General features: G+C 37.6%; 1 protein-coding gene across 4 annotated transcripts in view; it reads left to right on the forward strand.

Annotated features, from left to right (window-relative positions):
- wt1a (WT1 transcription factor a) overlaps positions 1 to 14135 on the forward strand; it is a 28417-nt gene extending 14282 nt beyond the window's left edge. For 2 of the 4 annotated variants that reach the window (XM_011475848.4, XM_011475847.4), the window contains 5 exons: positions 6588 to 6687; positions 8999 to 9143; positions 11016 to 11105; positions 11449 to 11532; positions 11749 to 14135. In XM_011475848.4, coding sequence (XP_011474150.1) covers positions 6588 to 6687; positions 8999 to 9143; positions 11016 to 11105; positions 11449 to 11532; positions 11749 to 11870 — 541 coding nt within the window. In that variant the 3' untranslated portion in view covers positions 11871 to 14135. 4 annotated transcript variants of the gene reach the window in all.
- The last annotated feature ends 12484 nt before the right edge of the window (positions 14136 to 26619 follow it).

Genomic DNA, 26619 nt, shown 5'->3' on the forward strand with positions numbered 1-26619 from the left:
TCTTTGCAAAAGTTTGGATTTTGTTTGTTTTCGTGGGCGAGATGCAGACACACTGCAAAAGCCGGCTCTAGGATGATGTCAGAAAATGGGCGATATCCACACAGAGAGAAAGGCGGTCCCTCAAAGATCAAGTCATCAGGAAAATAACCAATATTGAATTTGTTCTTTAGAGTGCCAAAGGTAATATATTATCATATACACAGATGTTGTTTACTATAGAAGGCTTAAGAATAGCATGGTAGAGGCCCTTTGAGTAAGTTGCAAATTTTATTAAATTAATATTCAAGTTTGAGACTGCACTGTCAGTCTTTTTATGTCTTAGATTTCATCACTTCATGTTATTTTTAGGATGTACTGTGCTCACAACCAAAACTTAACGCCCACTCCAATGAAAATGATGCTTTTACTGTTTTTTAACATGTTCTTGTGACATTTTTCTCGTGATAGAAGACATACATTAAGAAAATTAAGCTCAAAACTTCATTACTGAGTATTTCTTTATTCAAATCTTTGTGAATCAAGAGTAGACACCTAAAAAGCAGTTTAAAAAAAGATTTTATTTGCAACAGAAAATGTGCTGTGCGGGCCACAAGCTCCCAGCTCTCAGCAACGAGGAGGGGAGGCTTGGTTGCTCAGCACCAACAGCCCCGCCCGCAACTCAGAGGCGGATTTCTACCAAACTACTTCCGCTCTGCAGAAACTATTTTCAAGAAAACAGCACATTTTTTTATTCCAACAGCAGGATCATAATTAAAATACCACTGGGAACGCTTTTACAACAGATCAAAAGAGGATCAAAGTGGAAATCATAGCAGGTCGTGGTTTTTGTCGGCTGCCATTGCTTGCATCTTTAGTGATGACAGCGTTTTTTTATTAGCACAAATTCACAACTTCCTCATGTCTAAGTTTTCTCTCTCTTGGACTGATTTCTATGAAAAAAAAGTGCTGGCCTGTTTCATTATTGATTAGTGCATCTGATGACATACTGTCGTAGTCACACAAAAAAAAGGGATCTTAAACCTTTGGCAGCCTACAGCTGCTTTTTATCGTCCCGGGAACATCTCAGCATTTTTTTTTTCTTGTGTTTAGTTCATTAATCAGTTCCTCCACTCAGGAGTGGGTTGAATCCAGCAGGGATGCAGCTCCTGCCAGAAAAGAAAACTTAGCAGGAATCTTTTGTTTTTGTTCAAATTGCCAGCAGACATGTCTCTTCCATGAAGACGAAGGTGACGAACAGCAATAAAAGTGTCCTTCAGATCTGGGTAGCTAATGGAAAACAAAGCATCAAGACCAAGGATGAACGATGGAACAGGAAACCGTTTGCTAAATACAACTGTGTACTCTCATGGTTCATGTTTAATCTCCTTCTCTTTAACACTTTAGAAAACCCTTGATTAGGGTGCAATTTAGTACTAAATACAGCAATAATGTTAAATGCAAGCCAAAATTATAATTGACAGGCACCAAGTTGAACCACTCTAGGGATGTACATAATTTCTGGCTGCAAAATCATTAATGAAACGACAGATTCTGATCAAACTCTGCATGCAGGCTCATCGCAACACTTAGACGATCTCGATGACTTTTTGCAAAGTCGAGCTTTGAAAAACTTTGCTTAGTTGAGTGAAATGCAGAGATTTGGATAAACCTTAAAGTTGTTTGTCATTTTTTGTAGGGTTTTCTTAGTTAAATTTTTTTTTAGATTGGGTAGCAATGGGCAAACAAACCTTGAACATCACCTTTCCGCTGTGATGCTCTGCCTTACTTCTCTCAGAGAGACTTTACAGCCATAGCCTCCTTTCTCCCCTTCTGCACATTCTTCTTGACTATCAAACAAGCCTGTAGTAAGCATATAAACATATTTATTCTAATCTTTTTTGAAGTAAAACTTGACAGAAACTCCAAAAATGAAGATCACATTTTGCTGACATTGCCTTATGGTTTCTAATTAATCTCCCTCATGGTTTTCATAAACCTATGACCCCTGCGCTTAAATTGTTCAACAAAAGTAAAACATGAAACCATTTGCCTTTAAAAAAAAAAAAAAAAAGGTCTTTACATTTTTCAAAATGTGCATTCTGTTTAAAAACTGCTCTGGAAAAGAACTTTTGTAATTGTTTTATGAAAAAAGGTATAATGAGAGTTTGGCAACGTTCCTTTGGCAGTTTTAATCTGTCTTTGCAGAAAGTAATCACTTGTAAGTGAAGAGTTCGGACAAACCTTAAAGCTTTCAGTCTGCACTGACTTTTCCATGTGTCACTGTGACCTGCAGAGCTGCATGCTGGTCTGTGTCAGCTCACAAATGCCTTTCTTCTCTCAGCCAAAAGTCATTCATCATGGTTAACTAGTGATCGTGTGTGTGATGGAGGCGTGTGTGCACAAAGCAAGGATGACAAATATGATGCTTTTTGTGTGCAAAGACAACCTCAACTTAAATAGAAAAGAGCTGTGTTATTTTTGTTTGAAAGTGCTTTATAGGTGAAGGTTAATCTTGATGTTTCAGCTTCAATTTAGCTCTGTGCAGAAAGGAGGTGGAAGGGAGGTGTGAGGGAGTTTTGGGGATGAGGAGGAAGGGAGCAGAGAGAAACAAGAGGAGGATGGACTGAGCAGAGATAAGGAAGGACCGGCTGAGGAGAAGGATGTGAGGAAGAGGAAGTGCAGGGGAGTGGGGAAGCATTCAGGTTCATTCCCAAGGCTGAAACCACACACCTAAAATAATTAAGGGATCAGGAGATAGGGGTAAATGTTTTTAAATTGTATTTTTTTAAAAGAGTCAATTTGACATGTAATTTTCAGCAGGAAAAAAAAACTGAAAAGATTTTTTTAAATTGTTGTGTGACTATCCTGTGAGTCAAATATTAAGAAAATTTGAAATTTTAGCCCCAAAGCCAAAGAAAGTGTTACCAATTTTAACTATCTACTTAAAAAAAACCTCCAATGGTACCTTCCTGGTTTGCCTTTAAACACTGTTTAGGAAAGCCTTTACAAATGCACGCAAAGTCCATGTACTGTATAGGTTGTATTTTATTGCACACATGTTACTGTGCACTTGTTGCAGACATGATCTCAGAATATTTTCCAATTTTTAAAATATGGCCATCTCTCTTCTGTGAGTCTGTGTTGATCACTTGCTAAGGCTGTAACAAGTATCTGAATACTCAGATATTTGCGACATATTTCCGAAAATTACTACTAAACAAACGACTGTGATACGGTCACCGGAAGTAAATAAATGCTCAAAGGAAAGTGTTGGTGAAGATTTTTTATTTCAAAGTAAAACCATAACAATTTTTTCTTATATGAAAAAAATGAGACATAAGTCCAGTCTACTGAAAAAAGTTCTGAAAAAAAACTTTTAAAATAGTCTATAATTTAAAAATAGAAATACAAATATGAAATCAAGAATTGCCTAAATCTTGTGATCAATTTCTTCAAAAAATGAAAAAAAGTCTGTAAAACATGTCTTTTGTAAAACAATTGTGAGTTTAGGTTACCTCTATAACTGCTTGCTCAACCAACAAACAGTAGAGTACTTTTAGATATAATGTTTTTTTTTGAAACACGGATTGTGACTATTACTCCCCAAAGGCAATAAGCAGCATGGAGAAAAAATAATTTTCCAAAAAGTTTAGTCTTTGTTGGGTAGTTAGGGGTTAAAGGACTGTGAGGGTTCTATAGTTGTTTCAGAGAAATTATTATTGAGTCATTGATGCGTCTTCCTTTACTGTCTTCTTGTCATCGATCTACTGACACTGTAGTCAACTAAACTTAGAGGATGGAAAAAATGTGGAGAAAACAGACGTTTCTGTTTTGTTTACTGCTAAAGGACGTTGACAGAAAAACTTTTGATTTTGTTTAAAGTGATAAACATCCTTTCTTTCTTTCTTAATCTTTGTTTTTATGGATATTTTGCTGATTCTCATCTCCTGTCCTAAATGAAGGTATGATGGCGTTTATTAGATGGCGGTGCATCTAATAAAAAGACACCTTTGTTGCAACCATTCAAACATAAATAGTAAGATTCGTGAATTGATAAGCGATAAGTGTTCATTCGTGAATCGCTATTTCTTACCTTAAGCTTCCAAACTCACACATGAAATTCTGCAAATTTCGCAACAAACTGATAGACTAACCAAAAAAGCTTACAAGAAATCCAGTGAATGGAAATATGCAAGCAAAGAGGCATGCGGTATAATTTAAACTGTTGCAGCGTTTGTGCTCCTGTCTGTGGGAACATCTCCACAGACAAAGAGCACCTTCATGAGAGCTGGGCTGAACGCTGCTCAGGCTCAGTGTGGCAGCACAGGATGCAAACTTTCTCCTCCCGTCCTCCTCCTTCGCTCCGACAGGCTAAAATATAACACATTTCATAGACAAGAGCGTTCTGTTTCTTTGTGTGTTATCGTGGGGAGATATAAGAGGCAGCTGTGTCACACAGGGTCGGCTTTGTTCTTCGCTTCGAGTCAGAGTGAGGTTTGCTGTTCATACCATCATGTCCGTGATCAAACAGGAATTAGAGGGTCATAGTTTTGAAGTGTTGGTCAAAAAACATTGTTTTTCCAGTAGTTCTTTAAAATTTTCCTAGATTTATGTTTGTTTCATCAATTTAAATTTTTTTTAAAGAAATTAATAAACATAGTTTAAATGAAAAATACTGTAATTATTTGTTCTAGATTATTAGACATTATTTTAGTAATAAAATGTATTTAAAATTCAAAAACTTTGAATTGATTTCTAAATACATAAGAAAATATTCTACCCCTCTTTTTCCAATCAGGTGTTGAAGCCGAGTCCTGGATTAAATGCTATGTTGGGATTTAGTGACAGTGTGAATATTAATATTTCAAATTTTACTTTTAGTGTTAAACAGTATAAAGCATATTTTTTCTTTGAAATATGTGTTTTATCAATTTCAGAAAATGTATATTTCTGTCATCATATTCCAAATAATAATAAAAAACCTCTCATGTTCAACATTCAAGTTGCATGTAAACGGGGTGTGACCTTTTGACTCACAGGTGATCAATAAAATCTCAACTCTACGATTCATTGGGATTTTTCTGCAACTGTCTGGCTTGTTTGTCCTGCTTACATTTTTAGAAAGGTCAGAGATTATGATCGTTCGATTTGGTCAAGATTCTGACATGCAGGAAGTGAAAAGGTGAGAACAGTGTGATTCAATGCACCGAAGTTAATGTTTGATACAAAAAAACTTGATAAATTGCCTGAAAATCCAAAAGGTTGCTCTTATTTTTATCGTTAACCACAATTTTTTGTGTGTTTAACACCACAAAAAGCAGTGATTCAGTAAGATGGTAAATATGTAGAGCATCTTTTTATTTCAATCAAAAGCTTGTCTTCATGCAGTAAAAATGAGCTCTAGTAATTGTTCTCATCTCTGCTCTGTTTTGTTTTTTACACTGGACATTTTTGCAGCTTAAAGATGATTGGCAGTAGCATTTCATGCTTTCTTTTTCCTGAAACCTCATGTTCATTTTTAACATTTGATCCAAAAATATTTCAAATGTTTTTCTTTGAAGTTTTGACAAAATGAGTTGTTTAGGTTGAAAGATTGGGCTGAATGAGCTTTTTTTACTGAAGAGAAGACGAGACCTTTGCAAGAGTCCAGCTTGCAGGAGATGAAGCATCTTCTCTTACTCCTTTCAGGAACCTAGACTTTTCAGATCACAGTCAGACCAGCTTATCTCAGTTACATGAAGTTCTAAAGCATAAGGCTGAGCTAAATTATTCCATATCTTGAAATTCATCATCATGGAACCAAAAGAATCATCCAGGACTGGAGCAGCAGTGGGTCTACTGGACCACAGACATTGTGTCATAGAGCTACAGACAACTGAGGGTCATCATCTGAGAAATCTAGACTGTTATTTGTTGATCTGACACAGAGAGAGCATTCACACTTTATGTTTTTAGGCCTCAAAGAACGTTTTGCTCTGTGGTCCTCTGATGGTATTTTATGAATTTTAATTCACAATTTATTCTTTTTTTTTCCATCAGTGAATTTAAAATTACCATTTTCTTTATATTTAGATCTTACAGTAAATCATATACATTTTTTTAATTCACATTATATTTACCTTTATTTTATTGTTAAATGTATTAGTAGCACTTTGGCGATAAAGTGTAAAATCCAACCTCATGTTCTGTGGCTTTTGGGATGATGGAACATACATCTTAGCATATATCTTCTCCTCATCTTCCAGGTGAGCTGTTTTCTTAAAAAAAAGAAGAAATTTACTGAGCTCGGACAAAAAAAAGGGAGGAAGAATTATCAACGTGCAGCAGAAGTCATGTCTGGTCTGTGATTTGCATTATGGGCTGTAACTGACAAGGTGAACATGTCTGAATAATGTTGCCCTGCTGGCCCCATCTTACTAACAGCAGCTCATACTCGATCTTTGTAAAATGTTCTTCTAATTTGTGGAATCGATGTGCAGTTTTCTCAAAACCAAGCATTTTTGTGTGTGTTTTTATTGCACTTAGAGGCTAATATGATTTAAAAATCCAGACATTCCTATTTTATAAAGTGTTAATTTTATCGCATCATCTTTCTTTCTGTCTTGCAGTCATGCAGCTGGCTATGACAGTGACCCCAGCACCCCGATGGTGTACAGCTGCAGCACCCAGTACCGCATACACACTCACGGAGTCTTCCGAGGCATTCAGGTGGGACTGTTGCTGCCGCTGCCGCACACACGCACAATCGAGTTCGAGAGGTCGCCGTCGGGTGAAATAGATCCCAAACGCATTTACTGTACACCTTCTTCACTGACTCACACACATGCCTGAAAAGCATGTGATGGTGAGTAATGCAATAATCAGGCTTTATCAGCAAAATGCTGAGATGTACCAGAGTACCGACGTGCACACAAAAACCTTCACGTACGTGCTGCACACAAAGACAGAAGGCATGCTTTTCACGGCTCCATTTGCAAACTCACTTGGGGCTACGCTGTCATGATACAGCTTCCATAGGAGGATCTTCATGTTAATAAATCATTAGATCTCAATTATTGTCTGTCAGCGGCTCTAAAGGACAAGGAGCAGGAGATTCTCCAGACCTGCTGCGGAGGCATTTCTGTCAGGACTCTGCTTCATTTGTCACCATGTTCCTTTCCTTTTTTACAAACTCTGGCTCTGAACAAAAGAATAAAAACCAGCGCTTAGACCTTTTAAAGTATAATTTAAGAGCTGCTAAAATATAAGGCAATTTGTTGAGTCAAAGGTCCGCTCTGATAGAAATTGTGTTTTTGTAGTTTTTAACATATTTGTATGGTACTTTTCTCATGTTGGAGGACATAAGTAAAAAAAAAAAACTTAAAATAGCATTTCTGAGTATTTTTTTATTCAAATTGTGAATCGGGAGCAGATGAAAAACTGCAGCTTGAAAAAGAGCTTATTTGTAACAGTATTGGTTGTTTCCATCAGATGTAAATATTCCACAGCAAAAAAACAGGATTCAGACAGACTAAAGTAGGTGCAGGTCCAACAACAGGAAGACTTTCAAAATAAAAGAGGACTGCAATTGAAATGAAGAAAAATACATATTTGAAATTAGAAAACAAACCATGAACAAATAAAACAAGTTTGAATAGTTTAGGAGAATATATAAACATAAAAATTGACAAACAATAACAATATTTAGATAATTTAATAACTGATTAATATGTTTTTCTTGTTTATTTCCTTTCCTTACAGCTCTAATTTTTGTCAATAAATCTAGATGGAGCTCAATTTCTATAGGTTTAAATTTTAATATCTAAAATATATTTCCACAGAAGTCTTTAGCTTCTCCTTTGATAGGTTATCGAATCGAATCAAATCAATCTTTATTTAGTACACTAAGTGCTGTACATCAAATAAAATAAAATAAAACAAGCAAATGAATACATTGAAAAAAAATAATTAAGTTGGGGCGAGGGAGGTCTGGGCATCTCTGCTTAGACTGCTGCCCCGCGACCCGGTCCCGGATAAGCGGAGGAAGATGGATGGATGGATTGATAATTAAGTTTAAATAATAAAATAATAAAAGTTAAGGAGAGGTATTTTAAAATATCTATGCTCTCTTTTATGGTGTTAAACTTAAACACAGTTTTATTTATCATGTCTTCCCTGACCTTATTTGGGGTTAATAAATGAAATATCCTTGATTATCTTTATTTTAACGCTGGTTTGATTTTTCTTCAGTTTTCTCTAAAAGAAACCAAAAGAACATAAATATATTCAGTCAGTATATTTTGAATGATAAAAATGAACAATTTTCATTTAATAAAATCCTAATCTCACATTTAAACTGCTTTAGAACTTAAAACTTATCATAAATTTAGATCACTTTAAATTTGAAATTTAAAGGTTTTATTCTGTGAATTTGTGGTCAGTGGCTCTCCAGTTTGCATCAAGTGCAACTTCAGGAGTGCCAACTGCAACAAAGCTGACCTCTGAACACTGTGTGATCATTATGCTAATCAGTGAGGAAATTAGGAGCAGATGGCTGGAAACAGATGAGATACAGGCAACATGGGGGAAGAAGGAGAAAGGTGCAACATTTGAAAGAAAGTAGAGATAAGGGAGGAAAACCTGCCAGATATGAGAATAACATTGTTAAATTAACTTTGACTTTACATGTTAGCTAAAATGCAAATATGGGGGTCATTTCCTGTCTTTGTCCTCAGACCAAGACTGCAGGGAGCTGTGGGGGCTCTGGGATGGCGCTCTGCCTAGAAGGCATGACTAACAGCTCCCTTTGGGCTGCATTCAGTCTGGGGTCATCTGACAGCTAATTCCAATCTCATGAATATTGGACTGTTTTATTAAAGTTAACCCACAATCAGACAAATGACATGCCTTATTAACACACGGGGCAGACTTTACGGCCCGCAGTCTGAATTACAGGTTACGGTTCCAGTTATTGATGTCTCTAGGAGGCCTTTGTTTATTCCATCTTTACTGATTTTAATGTGTGTGCGTGTGTGTGTAGGATGTGCGACGGGTGCCCAGCATTGCTCCTGCAATAGTTCGGTCAGAAAGCAGTGAGAAGCGACCGTTCATGTGCGGCTACCCAGGATGCAACAAGCGCTACTTCAAGCTGTCTCACTTGCAGATGCACAGCCGCAAACACACAGGTGAACCAACTAACTGTATTTTAAGAAGAATGTTAACACTTAATGATTTAGCAAGGTGACTTTCAGATTCATGAAATCAAGAGAATCATGTGAAGGGATTTGCTCAAGGAGACACTTACCTTCAGTTTTGCGTCTTTTTTCCTTCAACAGGTTTTTACCCTGTGCTACTGAAATTTAACCTGACTTAAAAAGACAAAATGTACACAAAAAGTCTCCATAGATGATTTAGATTTATTTTAGGAATTTTTTTTTTTGCTGTCATGACTCCTATCAGGAACAATGATGAACAGGGCTGATGGTTGCTTTTTTGCTCCATCCAAGGAGCAACAATCAGTCTCTGTGGCATGTTTCCTAAGCATTACGATATAAAATAATAATAATAATAATAATAATAATGTTTTGGATTTTCTCTGCTTTCAAGGGGAAGACTTCCTGCTTCCTCTGTCTGGACCTTGCATCTGCTAAGATATCTCTGAAAGCATTACTAAGATGCTTTAGTGTTGATGCCTGAACATTGTGTCTGGGCCTGAGTGAATGTTTCTCAATAAGCTGCAAAGAAAATTTATAAATCAGTAATCATTCATTATTGGAAAAACACTGAACTGACGTCATACCAACATTGCGTCATACCAACATTGCGTTTTACCCAACTTCTGCATCTTGCAGAAGTTGGGTAAAAACTCATTGATTGAATCTCTGCTGATTGATCAGGTTTCTTATTGAAACATTTTTGCCAGTTTTAGCCATAGCTACATTTGTTGCTCAGCCCTTCACCTTAGAGAGAAAGAAAATTCAAACCAAAGTAAAAAATAGCAAACATATAATGCTTTAACTGAGATAGTAGCTGTGTTTTTAAATCCCCACCAACCTCCACATACTTGCTAAAGACAATTACTTTCTTTTTTTCAGAAAAGAAACTGTTCAAATCCTTGTTTATTAATAAAAAGGACACAAAAATGCAGTTTTTGATGGTTTGGAACAAATTTCAACATTACTTGGATCAGCAAGATCAAGCTCTTTACCACTCAATGGAAGTCCACTGGATTTTGACTTCTTGGATCCAGCAGATACTTCCTGTTTGGAACACGAGAGAGGAGGGCTCACTCAGTCCAGATCCATACAGTCAATGGTTTAGATTAATCAGAATTCTCAGAGTTCTTTATTTTGTTGCATTTTGTTGCATTTTTAGCAATTACACAGATGTTAGAGAGAGACAACAAACAGTTTTGTTCTGCTTATAAGGATGTTCCAAAAGATGAAAAGCCATTTTCCATACCTCCATTATTTTATTGTTTCCCTGATATACAGCATGTGATGTGCGTTCAAGAATACACTAAATGGTTATTCTTGAACGCATTTTTAGCACAAGGTGCTCACACTGGACTGCCGCTACACAATACCAGCGCATGCATTCACAGTAGTTTGGTCCAAAATGTTGAAGCAGTGCAAATCTCACAAATATAACAGGCTTTTTCTATCACAGCTCTAATCTGATTAACGGAAGACTTGGTGTCATGTACACAAACTGCTATCGTGGATTTTTCCTTCTTGATCCATTTTCAAATAGTTGAATAGGATGTGTCACTACTGAATCCAAGTCCCCGATGGGTCAAAGTTCAACTGGTTGAACTTTTCATGCATGTTCAATGGCATCGTATTTTGTACATAAAGCCCAAAAATGGACTTAACAGACTTGCGCAGCGATGTGCGAACGCAAGAGGAAGCCTGAAGCTCGGATATTTACACCTTTAAAGTGGTTGCTTGAACACGCATTTCCGAGCCCGGTGTGAACGTAGCCTATGGAGAATTTTCGTTTTGCTTTTGCTTTTTTTATTAGAAAATCAAAATGAAGCTGTTACTTCTTCCATATAGGTGAGAAACCTTACCAGTGTGAGTTCACCGACTGTGGCCGCCGCTTTTCACGCTCTGACCAGCTCAAAAGACACCAGCGGAGGCACACAGGTTTGATCAGTTTAACTCAGTCTGCCTGTCTTTTTTCTAATTCCTTCTTTTACCATAATCTTTCCTCTTTCTCCTGCTGCTCCACTTTGCTGTTTGCATGACAGTTACTTTTGGATAATTAAGTGCTCAGAGTGAAAATTGTGTTCAGTACTGCTCTGAATTTTACAAATAATAAGTCTTGGCCAGTGGATGGCATGGCTTCCTTCCCTGCAGGTCTTTGCTCTACTGTTTTTCTTCTATCTCCCTCTGTGTGTTTTCGTGTGCGCGTGTGACGATGAACATGTGTTTTCTGTATCTGCCTGTTTGTTGAATGTGTGTGCATGCTTACTGTACATGTGTTTAGGAGTTAAACCGTTCGAATGCGAGACGTGTCAGAGAAAGTTCTCTCGGTCTGACCACCTTAAGACACACACACGGACTCATACAGGTAAAACAAGTGCGTAAACTTTTATTTTTTCCATTTCTTCTGCATTTTTATGTAAATTCATACAATTTTATATTGCTCAAAGTAATTACATCAGATTTAATGTTACCTATATCAGCATTACAATTTGCAGTTTCATTTTCCGTTCTTGCTGACTTAATTTTTCTTTTTTTCTTTTTTGTCATTTTAATGTTGTCGTCCCCTCCCTCCACTCGTCAGGCGAGAAACCGTTTAACTGTCGGTGGCCGAACTGCCAGAAGAAGTTTGCCCGAAGCGACGAGTTGGTGCGACACCACAACATGCACCAAAGGAACCTCACCAAGCTTCAGCTGTCCATCTGAGCCATCCCAGTTTCTGTTTTTCATTTTCATGCAAGTCACCCCCAGAGGAAGACGTACAATCCTGTAACACACCCCCAGAAAAATTCAGCCGCCTGACTGAAACGTGAAACTTGATGTTTCTGCTTTGTTTTTTATTTACTGTGCTAGCTTCCTGAAGTCATTTGTTGAAAATGCCAGGTGACTTTTATGTGATCTTATTAAAATAAATTTTACATTTTACTTTACCCTCAAATGACGTCATATTTAAAAAAATGTGGGTTAACGCTTATGTTCCTATCTGGAGAAATGTAGAAGGCTTTCTGATTTATGGCAACAACTGTGATCAGTCAAGTTTGTAGTGTCCTAAAGAATATTTCAAGCGTTTTAGAAGATATAAAGAATATTAAATATCCCCAGAATTACTGCAAAAAGGTTACATTCATAGAAATAGGCAGCTTCATTTTACATCTGTTTTGGTTTTTTGGTTAAATTATTCACGTTATACAAGAATAAATCATAGTTTAACCCACTCCTATCACCTTTTTATCTATTTTCGAAGCATCCCCAGTGGTCTTTTAATTATGATTAATCAGTTTTTAGCCAAATCCGAAAACCTGTGTTGTTGTTTTTTGAACACAGTTTCTGCAGAGTGGAGGTAGTTCATTAGAAATTTACCATTAAGTTGTGGGCAGAAACATTGGTAGGGAGTAAGGTCACCCTTGCTTCCCAACGTCCTTCTGTTTACGTTCTCCCACTAGCTTACATCCCCTCTCACCCCCAATTTAACATAACGGGTGGAACAAAAATGGCGAGCTATATTGAGCCAGATGGCAGCTGGGAGGAGGTAAACGGAGACGTGCATGGATCTAGTCGAGGCATTTTTTATTTGTTCCTAAATCAGAACTATTTGAATAAAGACATACTTAGAAATGTTGCTTTAAGTATAATTTTTATTTATGCGTGTCAAAAAACATGAGGAAAATGCCTCAAGAACATGTTAAAAAAAAACACTAAAAACACGATTTTCATTGGAGTGGGTCTTTAACCCCCTCATGTCACATGTCACTGATTACCAGAAAAGCATTAAATGCACTTAATTTAGCATCACCTTAAATGTGAAAAAAATCAATGAAGAATATTTTTTTTCATTATTAGAAATTAAGTCAGGCATGGAGGGTTTAAATGTACTATCTAATCTCTGTTTATAGAAAAAAGTCAAAATAGAGAAATACATATCATTTGAATCAGTGCGCTCTGAGACAAAGTAAGTACAATTACCTCTTTGAAGGTTAAAGTTACAATTTCTGTCAAATTCTTAATTTAATTGAGTGTTGAAGTAGATTTCTAAACAGACTTAAAAGCTGTCATTCTTAGAAATGTATGCTTTGGATCTCCTCTGCTGAACATGAATACAGTTTCAGATGTACTCACTAAAAAGAAAACATTATTCCCACTACAACATTTGTCATCATGAATATGTTTCCATATGCAGGCGAATGTAAATATGAAACCAATGCTTCTACCTGGCAGGACACTTCAAATGTTTCATGCTAGAGCGCCATGATGTTCGGTCAGGCTCGTGTTCGGCGTGTTGTAAATATCTCTAAGGTGGATCTACTTTTGGGAAGTTGTATTTATTCAACGCTTTGTGGATTTTTCACTGGAATCATTTGAAGAAATGGGATGTTCTCAACTGTAGACTCTCATATTTGATTAACTCTCTTTTCTGTAAACATTCAGAACACGCCAATGATATTGCTTTCTTTATTTTTATTAATGGATTAATTGAAAAAAAGTTTAGATGTTTTTAAAGCTGAATTTTCATTTGGTGAAAAACACTATGTTTTTCGTCTTTTTTGTGTCTTTCTGTGTGTAAATACTGCAGAATTTAATGTTTTCGAGCTTTAAAATATGCCTGCTGGGTCACACTGGCTCTGCGGCCCGGACACGAGCATGGAGATGTACATAATCCCTCTTCACCATGGAAATGAGCTCTCTGCATGGGGAGAAAACATCTAACTTAAGTGATATCTCTCGGACGTTTCCTCGTTTGGATGCAGGAACTGTTTATATTCCTTTCTTGTTCTTTCTCTGGTTTTATTATTATTATTATATTTGGGTCACCAGAAAAATGTCAGCAAAACATTTTGTACCCAAAGGTTTGAGATGATGGAAAATTGTGGTTTCTGTCTGTTTAAATATATTGTGACTGTTTTTCTACAAATCAGGTCTCTGATTCACCTGTGTCTCTTATTTTTTGATTGGTTCATAAATTCTCCCCCTGGACATCTGACTGTGACCATAATTTCCCGTTAGTAGAGTTTGTGCAGGTCTGAAATTTGAATGTAATTTTGAGCTTGAAAAAGTCATACCAAAGGCAATTTGAAAAAAGAAAATAAGTTATTTTATTAGGCTTTCATTTCCAATCTCTTTGCCAGTCTACATGCCACATTTTTGCTGTTTACAAATTTAAGAAAAGAACGTTTATTTATATAAAAGCAATCATATTTATAAGATGTTAGTTACCCAGGCTGTAGATTGGTGCTGAAGAACAAAATAAAATCTTGTGTTTAGATGTATAGGTATTAGAACTTTTTTTTCACGTTCCTTATATTCATCTTCAATGTTCCCCTTTTTAAAATTCAACTTTATTTAGGTTCTAATTATACTTCCCCCTAATTAAAAACAACTTCAGATCCAGCCATGCTTCTTTAAAACACTAGTCCAAATACCTACTTTTGTTGTTTACAAATAAAAAAATCTATTTATTGTTACTAAAATTACAAAAATCATCATATTGATAAAATGTAATTTACGCAAGGCTGTAAATTTGAGCTAAAATCAGAATTAAATCTTGTTTTGGATGTGGCTTAGGTTTAAGAACTGCTGGTTTTTCTTCTGCCAGGTTTCTTTTACTTTATTCTTCTCTGTTTAGGATCTAATTGTACTTTTCCATAATCATTAGATCCATCCATGCTTCTTTACAAAGCATCTAAACTATTGCCCAATCAAAAACACTCATAGTACAGTACAGCACCACCCAATTTCCTCTCTTTATCTCTCACCAGATTCCTCATTGCATTCCTTGGCTTTCCTCTAAGTGAAAGAAAAATATAAAAGTAACGTGTTTTTCACTCCATCAAAATGAGCACTCTGGTCTTTTCTAAATCACTGTTTCTAAGGTCCAAAGTTGCTGCTCTGGAAAATGATTTTTAGTTCACTTTTATTTCTTCAAGGTTGCAAACATTTATTTACAACCTTTTTTTCATTTACATAGAGGAAAAGCAGAAAGCAGAGACAAATGGCCGTTGAGATGGATAAAGTCAGATACAGCAATGTTTCTTTTGTGAACTTTTATCGTGAGTTTAGCCAAAGTGTTAGTGTAAATCAGGCAATGTGTCCGATAGCCCCGCTGGAAATCCCCTGAAACTCCCCAGGGCTCTTGTGCTATATCTCAGCTGTCGGACATTTCTCTTCTCTTTGTGCTCTTCCAGTGTGTGTTTGTGTGAGCGTCAGTGTTTCATCTCTGCCCTGTGCTCGGGCCGCCGAGGCCCTTTGAAGCCTGATATCTGGTCAGTGTAACTGCACTTTTGGCCACTTTCAGAAGCCACATAAAACCATGGATTTAAATGTTGCGCGAAGAGCAGAAACACCAACTTTAAGAGAATAAATTTGTTTTTGTTTGTTTTTTTGATCAAATTCACCTCTTGTAGAAAAAGTTGACTTTTATTGCTACTTACTTTTGCAAATATTTGACTGCAGGCTTAAAAGAGTAAAATCCTATTAGTCTCTTAAAAGAATTGCCATTGATAAAGATGTGTCCTATTAATAAAAAAAAAGATGACTCAATCCAATTCCAACAGTCACAAAGGTTTAAAAAAATAATTTCTGTTGTGAGGAAGTGGTCAAACAGTTAGAAAAAGTGTTACATTTATAGAAGAGATTGCAGTTTTTAAGGAATTATTATCTGGAAATAATTGGCATGTAGTGTTTAAACGCAACGTCAATTGAGCTTCCTGTCATGTTTTGATGCAAAATAAGCTGCTGAAAATAATGTTTTTAACCCTGAAAAGTCCACTAACAGCGAATAATTTACAAAAACGTACTTTTTTGGAATTAAGCTGTTTTTTAAACGCTTTGATGAAATCCACACAATGAAACTGCAATCTTTTTTTTTTTTCTGTATAGATTTGGTGAGTTTTTGCTCACCATGATGTTAGTTTAAGATACAAAATTGTTTACATAAGAGTTCAGGGGGGGGGAAGCTCCTTATACCCACTGTCTTAAATTTCATCCACAAATTGCAAACATGGGCCAACTGTATTCTTGAGATTTACTCATCAAAAAGTTTAGCATTATATCAGATATGACAGCAAGTAGTAATTTAAAACGAAGTATAACAATAGATGACTTATCTTCATCATAAAGTTTTAAAAACATTTCCTGCAAAAAGTGTTTTTGAGCTTTCACGGAAGCAGCCATTTTGAAATGAGCAGGAAAAGCCTTTCTACTGCCCCTAGTGGAAGGACGATGAACTACAGGGAAGAAAACATGGATCAAGGTATATTCGATTAGTTTTTAGGGAAAGTTTGGTAATGTGATGGGAATCTCAGAAATATGTGCATCAAATATGATATAACTAGTTATACAGGCTTAATGTCTGCACTGTCTGATATGGTTTGACTAAAGTTATTTCACTTGTTATACTCAGACTTTTACATCTTTCTGGATGTAAATTGAGAGGAAAGTAATGATCCAGGTAAAACAACCTTTCTGCTTGACTGATGGGTCTTATTAATCTCTCTGTTTGGCATTTTCCCTTTTTCTTTAAGAAAATAAAATACCCCTCTTGCATTAAAATCATGTTGACTGGCAGCATGGGGGGGTTACGTGTTTTTAAAAAATGCATTAAAATTAATGTTAAAGGAGCAAAAAGAAAAAAAAAGTTTTGTTTTATTCCTTTGGTTTTTTTGTAGCCTCACCTCAAGTTAGCAGTAATAATGTGGTTTCTGTCTGATGGATCTTAAAATGTTGGAAGGTTGGCTTATCTTATTTACCCCCCCATTCCCATAAAAAAATGAAAGAAAGAAAGCAGACCATCAGTCATATTTGAGATAAGAGTAAAGAGAACAAATTGTAAACACTGCTTCTCAAAGTAAAACGAAAAGAAAGCCTTTAGGGTCAAGGGGAAGTAGAGAAAGTTGCGGTGAAGTTCTGATGTACAGAGATGCTGTGGTCCTGGTACGGATCAGCACCGCTCATTCCTCTGATGAAAAAACCCACAGCTGAGTGCAGCTTGAGTCTTGAAGGAATGCACTCTTTCACGTCTTACTGTGTTGCTGCAAATCCACCAAACCTGCAACTTCATTTAATCAAAACAGAGTGCAAAGGAGAAAATCACACAAAAGGTTTGAAGCAAACAACCACAATCACAACCACTGCAGGATCTGCAGTGGTTTTTCTCATTAGAACATGTTTTTGGAGGCAGACTGGACAGCGGATTTTGTTTTCTCACAGCTCCAGATTTAAAGATTAGAGAGTACAAAACAAACTCCCTTTTGTTTATTTTCAAAAAAGAAAATAGAACTAATGAAGAATTGACAAAACCTCTTGGATGAGAGTGAAACGTCTTCTAACTTTAAAAACTACGTCCAGATGACAGCCCCTAAACCTATTATTATGATGGAATCAACCTGGATGAATGAGAGTCTTCGTAGACACAACTCTAATGAAGTTTAACCCTCTAACAGCCACGCCAAGAACACAATCAATGAAAATTAACTTTGAAGTTTTTCTATCGCTTGGGTGAGTATACAATTAATACTTTTAAAAACATGTCTTTAAAACTCTGTCTTTTTATTTTTTTTAGGTTATAAGTTGAGAAGGAAACTGACAGGAGAAAGGCCTAATTTGTAAAACAGGAAATATTGTGAACATTGCAAGAGGCTCAAAAGCTGCAAATAAATGTCTTGAAACTGTATTTTAAATAAAGAAAACATTTAGACAAGATATTTATTCGTTTTTGAGATATTATTGATTGTTACAGAATGGTCTTTTCTCTGAACTTGCACTTTGTTGACGGTCCCTTGGCAGCCGCCTCGCTTCTGTGTCTGCATTTACTGCTGGAAGAGAACAATTCTCATTAAAAGGGAAAAAACGATCTTTTTTCTTTTGAAATGCATTAGTAGTTCAGTCTGTGTAAATACACAATGATTGAGATACTTGCTGTAACACTTGAACGTTTATCAAAAGAGTTATTGAGAAGTCGGAATCTGTGATCTTTCAAACTTTAACAAGCTGATTTTTTTTTTTAATTTTCATAGCTACAACAATAATAATAAAAAGGTCCCCTAATTTTTTTATTTTATTTTCCCCTCTCGGATGATTGCAGGACAGTGAGACTTCAAAGTGGGTCACAGAGACACAGAAACACGCATAAGGAAGCGGCTGACATATCTCAGACAGAGCAGGAGAGAAGCTGTGGGAGAATCTTTGAACGATCTCATGAACCCTGAATGGAGACGTGATTACCGATATTTTAGCCCAATGGAAATTTCAGAATAAAAGCACAGCAACTTCCATTGCAGATATACTTCCGTTTTGAGTTAGTGTTGTGAGTTATTGTTTCATGTTGTGAGTTAATTGTTTCGCGTTGTGAGTTTATCTTTTTAGTGTTGTGACGAATTGTAGTATGTTATTTTGTGTTGTGTTGTGAAACCTAAACAGTTGTGTTGTGACCCTTGAGGATCATTGGGCATTTTCAAACAAAGATTAGTCTGTCTCCTCTGTTCATGATATGCAGTTTATAAGTATCGTCATAAGAAACGTAATCATGTGTGCAATAATAAATTTGGCATATCGGGAACACATGAAACTGATTTTTAAATCACTGCATTGGCTCTCTCTCGCTTCAGGATTGATTTTAAAGTTCTTTTGTTGGTTTATAAATGTTTTTATGGTCTCAGGCTGTCATATCTATCTGATATGATTTTTAAGTATGAGCCCTTGCTGACCCTGAGGTCGTCTGATACAGGCCTTTTGGTTATCCCAAAAGTTAAAACTAAAACATTCGTCAAGGTCTCATTCAGTTTTTATGGAGTTCGCCTGTGGAACAGCCTCCCAGCATGCCTTAGGGCCGCAGAAACTGTTCATGTTTTTGAAGGAAGGCTTAAGACCAACCTTTTTGATCTAGCTTTTAGTTGAAATTTAGGAACCTATTTGATATTATAATAATTTATGTTCTCTTTTTTACCAGTGTGATATATTTGTATGTATATATATTTATTTATTTTTTACTTATTTATTAATTTACTCTTATCCTTTTATATGTCTATTAAGTTTTATGTATTGTACATTTTTTTATTTTTTGTTTTAATTTTAAATTGATTCCTTTTCCATTTTAGTTTCATGTATTCTGTCACAAGAACAGGCAGACGGCTGCATCCAAATTCAGCAGGTTTATTAGCTCAGCTAAAAGTCCACAGAGCAAAATAAGGGTCAGGCAGGCAGGGGTCAATAATAGGCATGAGAACATCAGAGGAGAGACAGGGGTAGTCAGGATCCAGATGTGAGTCGGGGCAGGCGGCAGGCAAACTGAGTCAGACACAGGGTCAGAAAAAAGAAGATCAGGTCCAAATACAATGCTCGGTAATGAAGCCACAAACTATACTTTGCACTGAGTGAGGCTCAGTGCAGTGTTTCAGCAGTCTGCAAGTGATTTGGCAAATGAGAGTTAGATGAGATGTGGCGTGGCTAGATCTGTGGAGATGGTTCCCACCAGTGACCAGAAGGGGAGACAGAGTTCTGACTTCTGACAACGAAGGACAGAATGCTGGCTAAATTGCTGACCCTAATTGACAATCCCTCCCGCCCTCTGCAACCCCGCTGATCTACGGAATGGTACAGGAAGTCATTCCTGCTGTCTTCCATCTGACTCTATAACTCCTCTGTAACTGCCAAGTAAAAAGAATGAAGAATGCTACATTAACTGGAATGAAGAAAGTTGATCTTAATATTCATCCTTCTCCATGGTCTCACCGAACTCTTCGGGATCAGATTTTTGCTTCTACAACAGCCCGAGCGTCAGCTCCCTTAGCCTGCCGAGGCCCACAAGCCAGCCAGGCTTGGTAAGACTTCTTCCTCTGCTTGACAGCATACCTTACTTCCAGTGTCCATCACTGGGTTTGAGGATTGCCACTGAGACAGGCACCAGAGACCTTACGACCATAGACAATAGAGGTAAAACACATGGTCCACTCTGACTCAATGTCTCCAGCCTCCATCTGTACCTGTTTGAAGCTAAGTTGAAGTTGAAGACCTCCCTGACGGAGGGCTCATTCAGATGTTTCCAGCAAACCACCACATTACGTTTGGGTCTGCCAAGTCTTTCTGGTCTCCTTCCGTGCCAACATATCCAACTGACCACCAGGTAGTGATCAGTTGAAGGCTCTGCCCTTTTTCTCATTACTCGAGTCTTCAAGACACACGGCTGAAAGTCACTTGGAACGACGTCGAAGTTGATCAATCTCACCAATCTCCTGCCTGGGGTGTTGTAGTGTCAAGTGTTTTGATGGACACCCTTGTGCTCAAACATGGTGTTCATTGTGGACAAACTTTGATAAGCACAGACGTCCAAACATGAAAACACCACTCTGGTTCAGATCGGGGAGGTCATTACTCTCATCCGCACCTCTCCATGTGCAACTGTTGTTAAATATGTGGCCATTGAAGTACCCCAGGAGGACAATGAAGTTCCCGGTTGGGGCGCTTTTTAGTACCCCTCCAAGAAACACCAAGAAGGCTGGGTACTCTTATCTGCTTTTCGTTTAGTAGACCAAAACCACAGTCGGAGACCTATCTCTTATCTGGAGGTGAGGGGACATGACCCTCTTGTTCACCAGGGTGAAGTCCAACAATTGGGGGCTGCGCTGGGGGCTCACAAGTATGTCTGCACAAGCTTGCCCCCTCTCACCAGGAAAAACTCCAGAATGGTAGTGAGTCTAACCCGTCTCTCAGGCTTCTTCCCTCCTAGAGAGTTGACTTGTCAAGTTCCAAAAGCCAACTTTGGTCATCGTGGTTACAGCCACTGAGGCACCTACCTTCGACTGCCTCCCAACCCACTTTGCACCAACCCGTTTTGAGCTCTCCTGCAGGTGGTGGGCCCACGGGGTAGTGATCCCATATCATAGGGGGAGTGATCCCACATCACAGGGGGAGTGATCCCACATCACAGGGGGAGTGATCCCACATCACAGGGGGAGTGATCCCACATCACAGGGGGAGTGATCCCACATCACAGGGGGAGTGATCCCACATCACAGGGGGAGTGATCCCACATCACAGTGGAGTGATCCCACATCAGCTCTATGCGCTAGAATCAAAGAGATAAGCCCTGCCCAACAGGTGCTCGCCTCCAGAGCAGGGCCATGGTGACGCCAATCAGGGCAATGTAACAGAATCTTGAAGGCACCTATACTGTACATACATACGGACGGACGGACGGACGGATGGATGGAATAATTTAGTTTAAAATGAAATATGTAATAACTCACATATATAATTTTGTTTTACTTTCAAACAACCCTCTGCATTTATCCGGACTTGGGACCGGCTCGAGAGAGCACTGGATTGTGCTCCCCTGTGGTTGCATTACATTCATTCATTCATTGATTTATTCATATGTTTGATTGATTGATTTACAAATATAAATAATTAGAATTTTTGTTTTATAAACAGTTTTAATTTTTACACTTTTTACAATAAACAACAATATGAATAAGCCATAGAGATTTTTTTAAGGGCAAACCTGAGCTCCAGGAGAAAACACAAACTAATTTAACATTACTAAGGCAAAAGCTCACGAAAAAACTTCAGAACACGCCTAAAACACTTGTGGCTACTAGACCTTTCAAGAACCAATTTCATCACTGGAGAGGTTTTTTTTCATTTTTTTCTTTCGTCCGAGCTGCCTGTGTCCCACGACATCTTCATCCTGATAGCACCTTTTTCCTGCAAGGTGCTTCATGGTGATGAAGTCGTGTTCGAGGGCTTGACTCGGCGTGATTCTTCGCTCAGGATTAACTTCCAGAATGCGCTTGAGAAGGTCCAGGAAAGCTTTGTGGTCGTCATCATCGTACATTTGATACATATCCCGATGTTGATCAATCATAGCATCAAAATCTATCACATGATTCAGTTTTCTCACTTTTTCCCCAGTTGCTTCAGTGTATTCTTCTGGTGTGCTTAGTCTCCAGTGACCGTTGTCCATAGTGAAAAAGGCTTCTTTGTACTTTGCACTATGGAGAACGTCAGCTTCTGGTAAACCAAATATCTGCACCATAGCTCGTATTGTTTCGTATTCGCTTTTTGGTGGAAAGAGATAATTTCCTCTGAAACATCTGCTGAGCAATAGCTCTGACATAAGTCAGAGGTGTCGCTTTACATTTATTTTTGTTTAAGAAATCTTCCAAGCTTTCTTCCAGGATCTCAAACACCAAGCAAATCACATTTTGAAATGAGAAACACTCATACATCTTTATCAAGTGGTTCTCATCGGGATCCAGAGCTTTGATTAGTTTCATGGATTCAAACTCTTCCTTGCCTTCTTCAACATGTGCTATGATTTTAATTGCATACATTTCCTGACTTCCCAATTTAGTACATTTAGTCACTTTTCCAAAAGCTCCCTCTCCCAGGAATTTCTGAACTTTATAGATCCCCTGATTTCCAACCAAATAATGACCTTCCATCAGCTCAAAGGCTTCAGTTTCTCTATTTCATGTTGTGTGTTACGGAGGAAGGACAACGGTAATAAAAAGAGGTTTCCCCCAGAATAAAAATGCTATGGACTCTTTATTAACCCATTCCGGAGAATCCTGGAGAATCTATGGGTCAGAACAGGAGGAGGAGGAGGATCCGCCTTGGGTCCCCCGCGCTTCTGACCACGGTCGGGAAGGGGAGAAAGAAAAAAAAGTACTCGCGAGAAAATGTTCAACACCACGCTCGGCCATTTAGCTGTTAATTTACCGCCCGGTCGCGATAAGAGCCCTGGAGTTCGGCCTGAAACCCCAAATATTAATACAATCGGGGACATCGCTTCCCTTCCACTGACGGGTCTCTGCAGCATCGTCCGCCGTGGTTGCTGTTTACGTTCTCGTTCCCGCCTATTTCAACGCAGAATGATGACGTTTGTTGCGTATCGATGACGTACGATTCGGATTTAGGTGGCCTGGCCGGTCAGACGGCGGTCGCAATTGAAAAGATCGAATACGTTTCGGATTCAGGACGGCAAACCCAAGTGGCCTGGGTCGCAATTGAAAAGATCGGATCTGTGTCATTCAGACTGTCATGAAAAGATCGAAATTGGGTCGCTTAGGGGCAAGAAAATCGGAATTGGGTCGTTTCAGCCTGCAGTGTGAACGTAGCCTTAGTGCGCTAAATGAAACTGAGCTCGCGCGTGTGACCATGACGTGCACGTGACTCTCCAAATTCAAACTGTTTCCAACATTTCGGCCTGATTCAGTCTGCACACAAGAGAGTGCGCAGCCAGAGCCGGTGGTCCAAAACAGGTCAGGAGGAACTAAGATCAGAGCCAGAACTCCTTAACCTTCGCTCACGAACGAACCGAACTTTTTGAGTCTCGCCTGGCTGGGAACTGTTCCGTCTTTTTTCCTCCCTCCCCTGAGCTTCACACGTTCACAGAAATGCTCAAACCAGCTCATCCTTCTTACTTCAGATGCAAACATCACAGGAGTTGTGCACACCCGATTCACGTGAGGACCTCCGTGGAAAAAGAAGAGGGGTGTCTCAGACTCGCAGCGCGTGCGCGGTCAGTGCTCGTTCTGAAGTCCGGAGTTTTTGACTTTTGCTGTTTTGTTAAAAATCTAGTGGTGTTCAAATGTTTCATCAGAAGTCTTCACGTCGAGATTCAAAGCAGCCTGATTTGTATATCAATGATGGGTTTGTTGGTTACAGTTTAAGCTTATTTTTTTATAATGTTGTGAACTTTTAATAGTAAATAAACTCCTTTCCAACAACTGCTGACATGACACTAAATGAAGAGGCCTTGTGTGCTTATCAATCAATCCGATGATTGAGTATAATGATGAGGATTCCACCTATTGTCAGAACTGTTTCTTAGTTTCAAGCATGTGTCCTTATCTTCTCCTAAATGTGTTCAGAAGTTCTTCAATTACAGAATTGTCTGTGAAGATCTTTCTAACTTTACTAATTCCTCTGAGTCCTGCACACTGATTGGTTGACTCCCCCCTCCCCCTTATCGGACACAGATCAGTTTTGAAACAAATGTCTTGCAAGGAATGTGTCAAAAGTCCGAGCGCAGATGTAGCAGCAGATTCGCACACACGCAGCAGCAGGTTTGAGCAGTTGTAATTACAGATTTGAGGTTGTAACGCTATAAAAAAACAGACAAAAGTAAAAACAAAAAAATCTTAAAATCAGATCATGCTTTAAACTGTTGTTCATTAAGATTACTTAACTTCTATGTCTGTTGGAGGTGAAACACTTTACTATTAAAACCTGACAACTGGTTTTTCTCCTGAGGAAGGGGTAAAAAATAGCTGTTGACAGGTGCAGAAGTGGACAGAAACTGTTTGATTGCAGTGATTGTTTCGAAAGATTTTGCAACTTACTATTAGGTTTTTGTTTTTATGAGTCTATGTTTTAAAGATTATTCTTCAACACAACAAATAACAGAATAGGTTTTTTAAGTTGATTTTTTTTTTTACTTATTTAATTTTATTATAGTGATTCTTAATTTTATTTATCAATCAGCACCTCATCACAGCTTTTCGGACTCCTGGATGTACATTGAGTTGTCTTTTTTATTTGGTAGTGAAATAATATTTTTCTATATGGGTTACAGAGTTTTGAGACCAAACTATATTGTCTGTGTTAGCATTCAAGAAACTTTGTCTCCCTCTAGTGGTCAACTATCGTCACAACGTCAGTCAATGACGTTTGATATAATTTGATTTCTACGTATTTAACATAAAAATTAAGGTTTTCTGTTTACTTTGGGTGTCTAAAGCTACCAAAAGTAACTATAACATCCTTTCATTCTCTTTTCTACAAGAGTTTTTCCTAACACTGGCTGTCCTGCCCTGAATTTGTGTTTTCACCCTTCTATCCTATGGGGTCAAGATGACTTTTGACGTGTTCTCCCTACCATAACACAGGTGGATAAAGGTGAAGAGGATTTCATGTAACCCATGGACACCAGTGAAGATCACAAATCATTGAAGAAAAAAGGTTCAGTGCACTGTCCAGTGGGTCTAGATGACCCAACTCCCAATGTTAAATTGCCTAGGATAGCACAAGGGTTACACAAAACAAAATAATGTGATTGTTTCTGAATTGTTTAGTTACATTTTCATTTTGACAATTTTTTTTTAATGAAAACGTCAAGAGTCAGGAATTCAGAAATAGTTTTGATTTCTTCAAGGATCATTAAGTCTTTTTAGTTTGTTTGTTTCAATTGGTTCATTAATGTTTAAGGTGTAAAAATTGAAAACCAGCATTAAGATTAATTTATTGTTGACAAAAATTGCCAATGTTTGTTTCTAAATCACAACCACCAAATAAAACTTAAATAATAAAACTTGATCAAATGAAAATGATTTGTTATCAAGAAATACATACATACATATATATATATACATACATACATATATATATACATATATATATAAATATATATACATATATATATATATACATATATATATATATCTTCAGAAGACAGTGGACTTATAAATAATAGTCGCAAAACGCTCATGATAATTCGATTTTAACTTTGTGAAATTGATGACGTCATATCCACAGTAAAAAAATAAATAAAATAAAATAAAATAAAAAAGTAGTGAGCATTATGTCCGACTTGCTTTTCAAATTCACGGCACTATATAGTGCCGCACTATATAGTTTTTCAGAAGTTAAGGGTTAGGGTGGGAATTCGGACACAACCCTGGTCATACTACAACTCCCAGCATGCCCCAGTGCACACTTCCTGGATGCTGCACAGCTGACTCTCATTCATCATTCATCAACCACAGCATACTTAAGCTCTGCATTGAGGAAAGCTCAGCCTGGGCCAATTTTCAACTAATTTAGTTGAAAATTATTATTGAATACTATTGTAACTTTTAGGTAAAACAGCTGCAACTTCAAATTGTTTGTGCCTCAATTATTACAAAAAATGCACGTGAGATTGTGACAACACTCAAAACAGAGTTACATTCTTTTCTTTTTGGTTGCTGGTGTGCTGCGGGTTTTTTGTCAAAGTAAAAAATGTTTACCTTGGCTCAAAAAAGGTTGAAAAACACTGCTACACTGTAAAAGGTATGGGTCAATTGCAGCTGCACTCTCATCCTTTGGCTCAAGAGAATGTTGCACACAAGCAAAGTAACTTTCATCTGGAGACTCTGTTAGCTCGTCGTCAACTAAAGGATGCCAGACGTCCTGCTCCAGAGATTATTCATTTCCCTCCTGAATGTGAGATCAGTTGCATGTCTTGCTGAGACTCCATGGATATATTATGGACCTCCTCTGCCAATCGTCATGAAGCTTTCATGAGGTTACATGTCATTGTGTGTTTGAATGTGCCCTAATGTTAATGTATGACACAGCTCGGGGGGTCAGGAAATAGAAATTGACCGTAATCTGATTCTGTAAATGTAGATTAAATTTGTTCTCTTGTTCTTCTTTGGTGATTTAATAAAGGTTTTTCTTAGACAATTAGCTGAATGACTGA

Source organism: Oryzias latipes, chromosome 6, assembly GCF_053564925.1.
Source record: "Oryzias latipes strain Hd-rR chromosome 6, Olatipes_Hd-rR_3.1".
Taxonomy (NCBI): Eukaryota; Metazoa; Chordata; class Actinopteri; order Beloniformes; family Adrianichthyidae; genus Oryzias; species Oryzias latipes.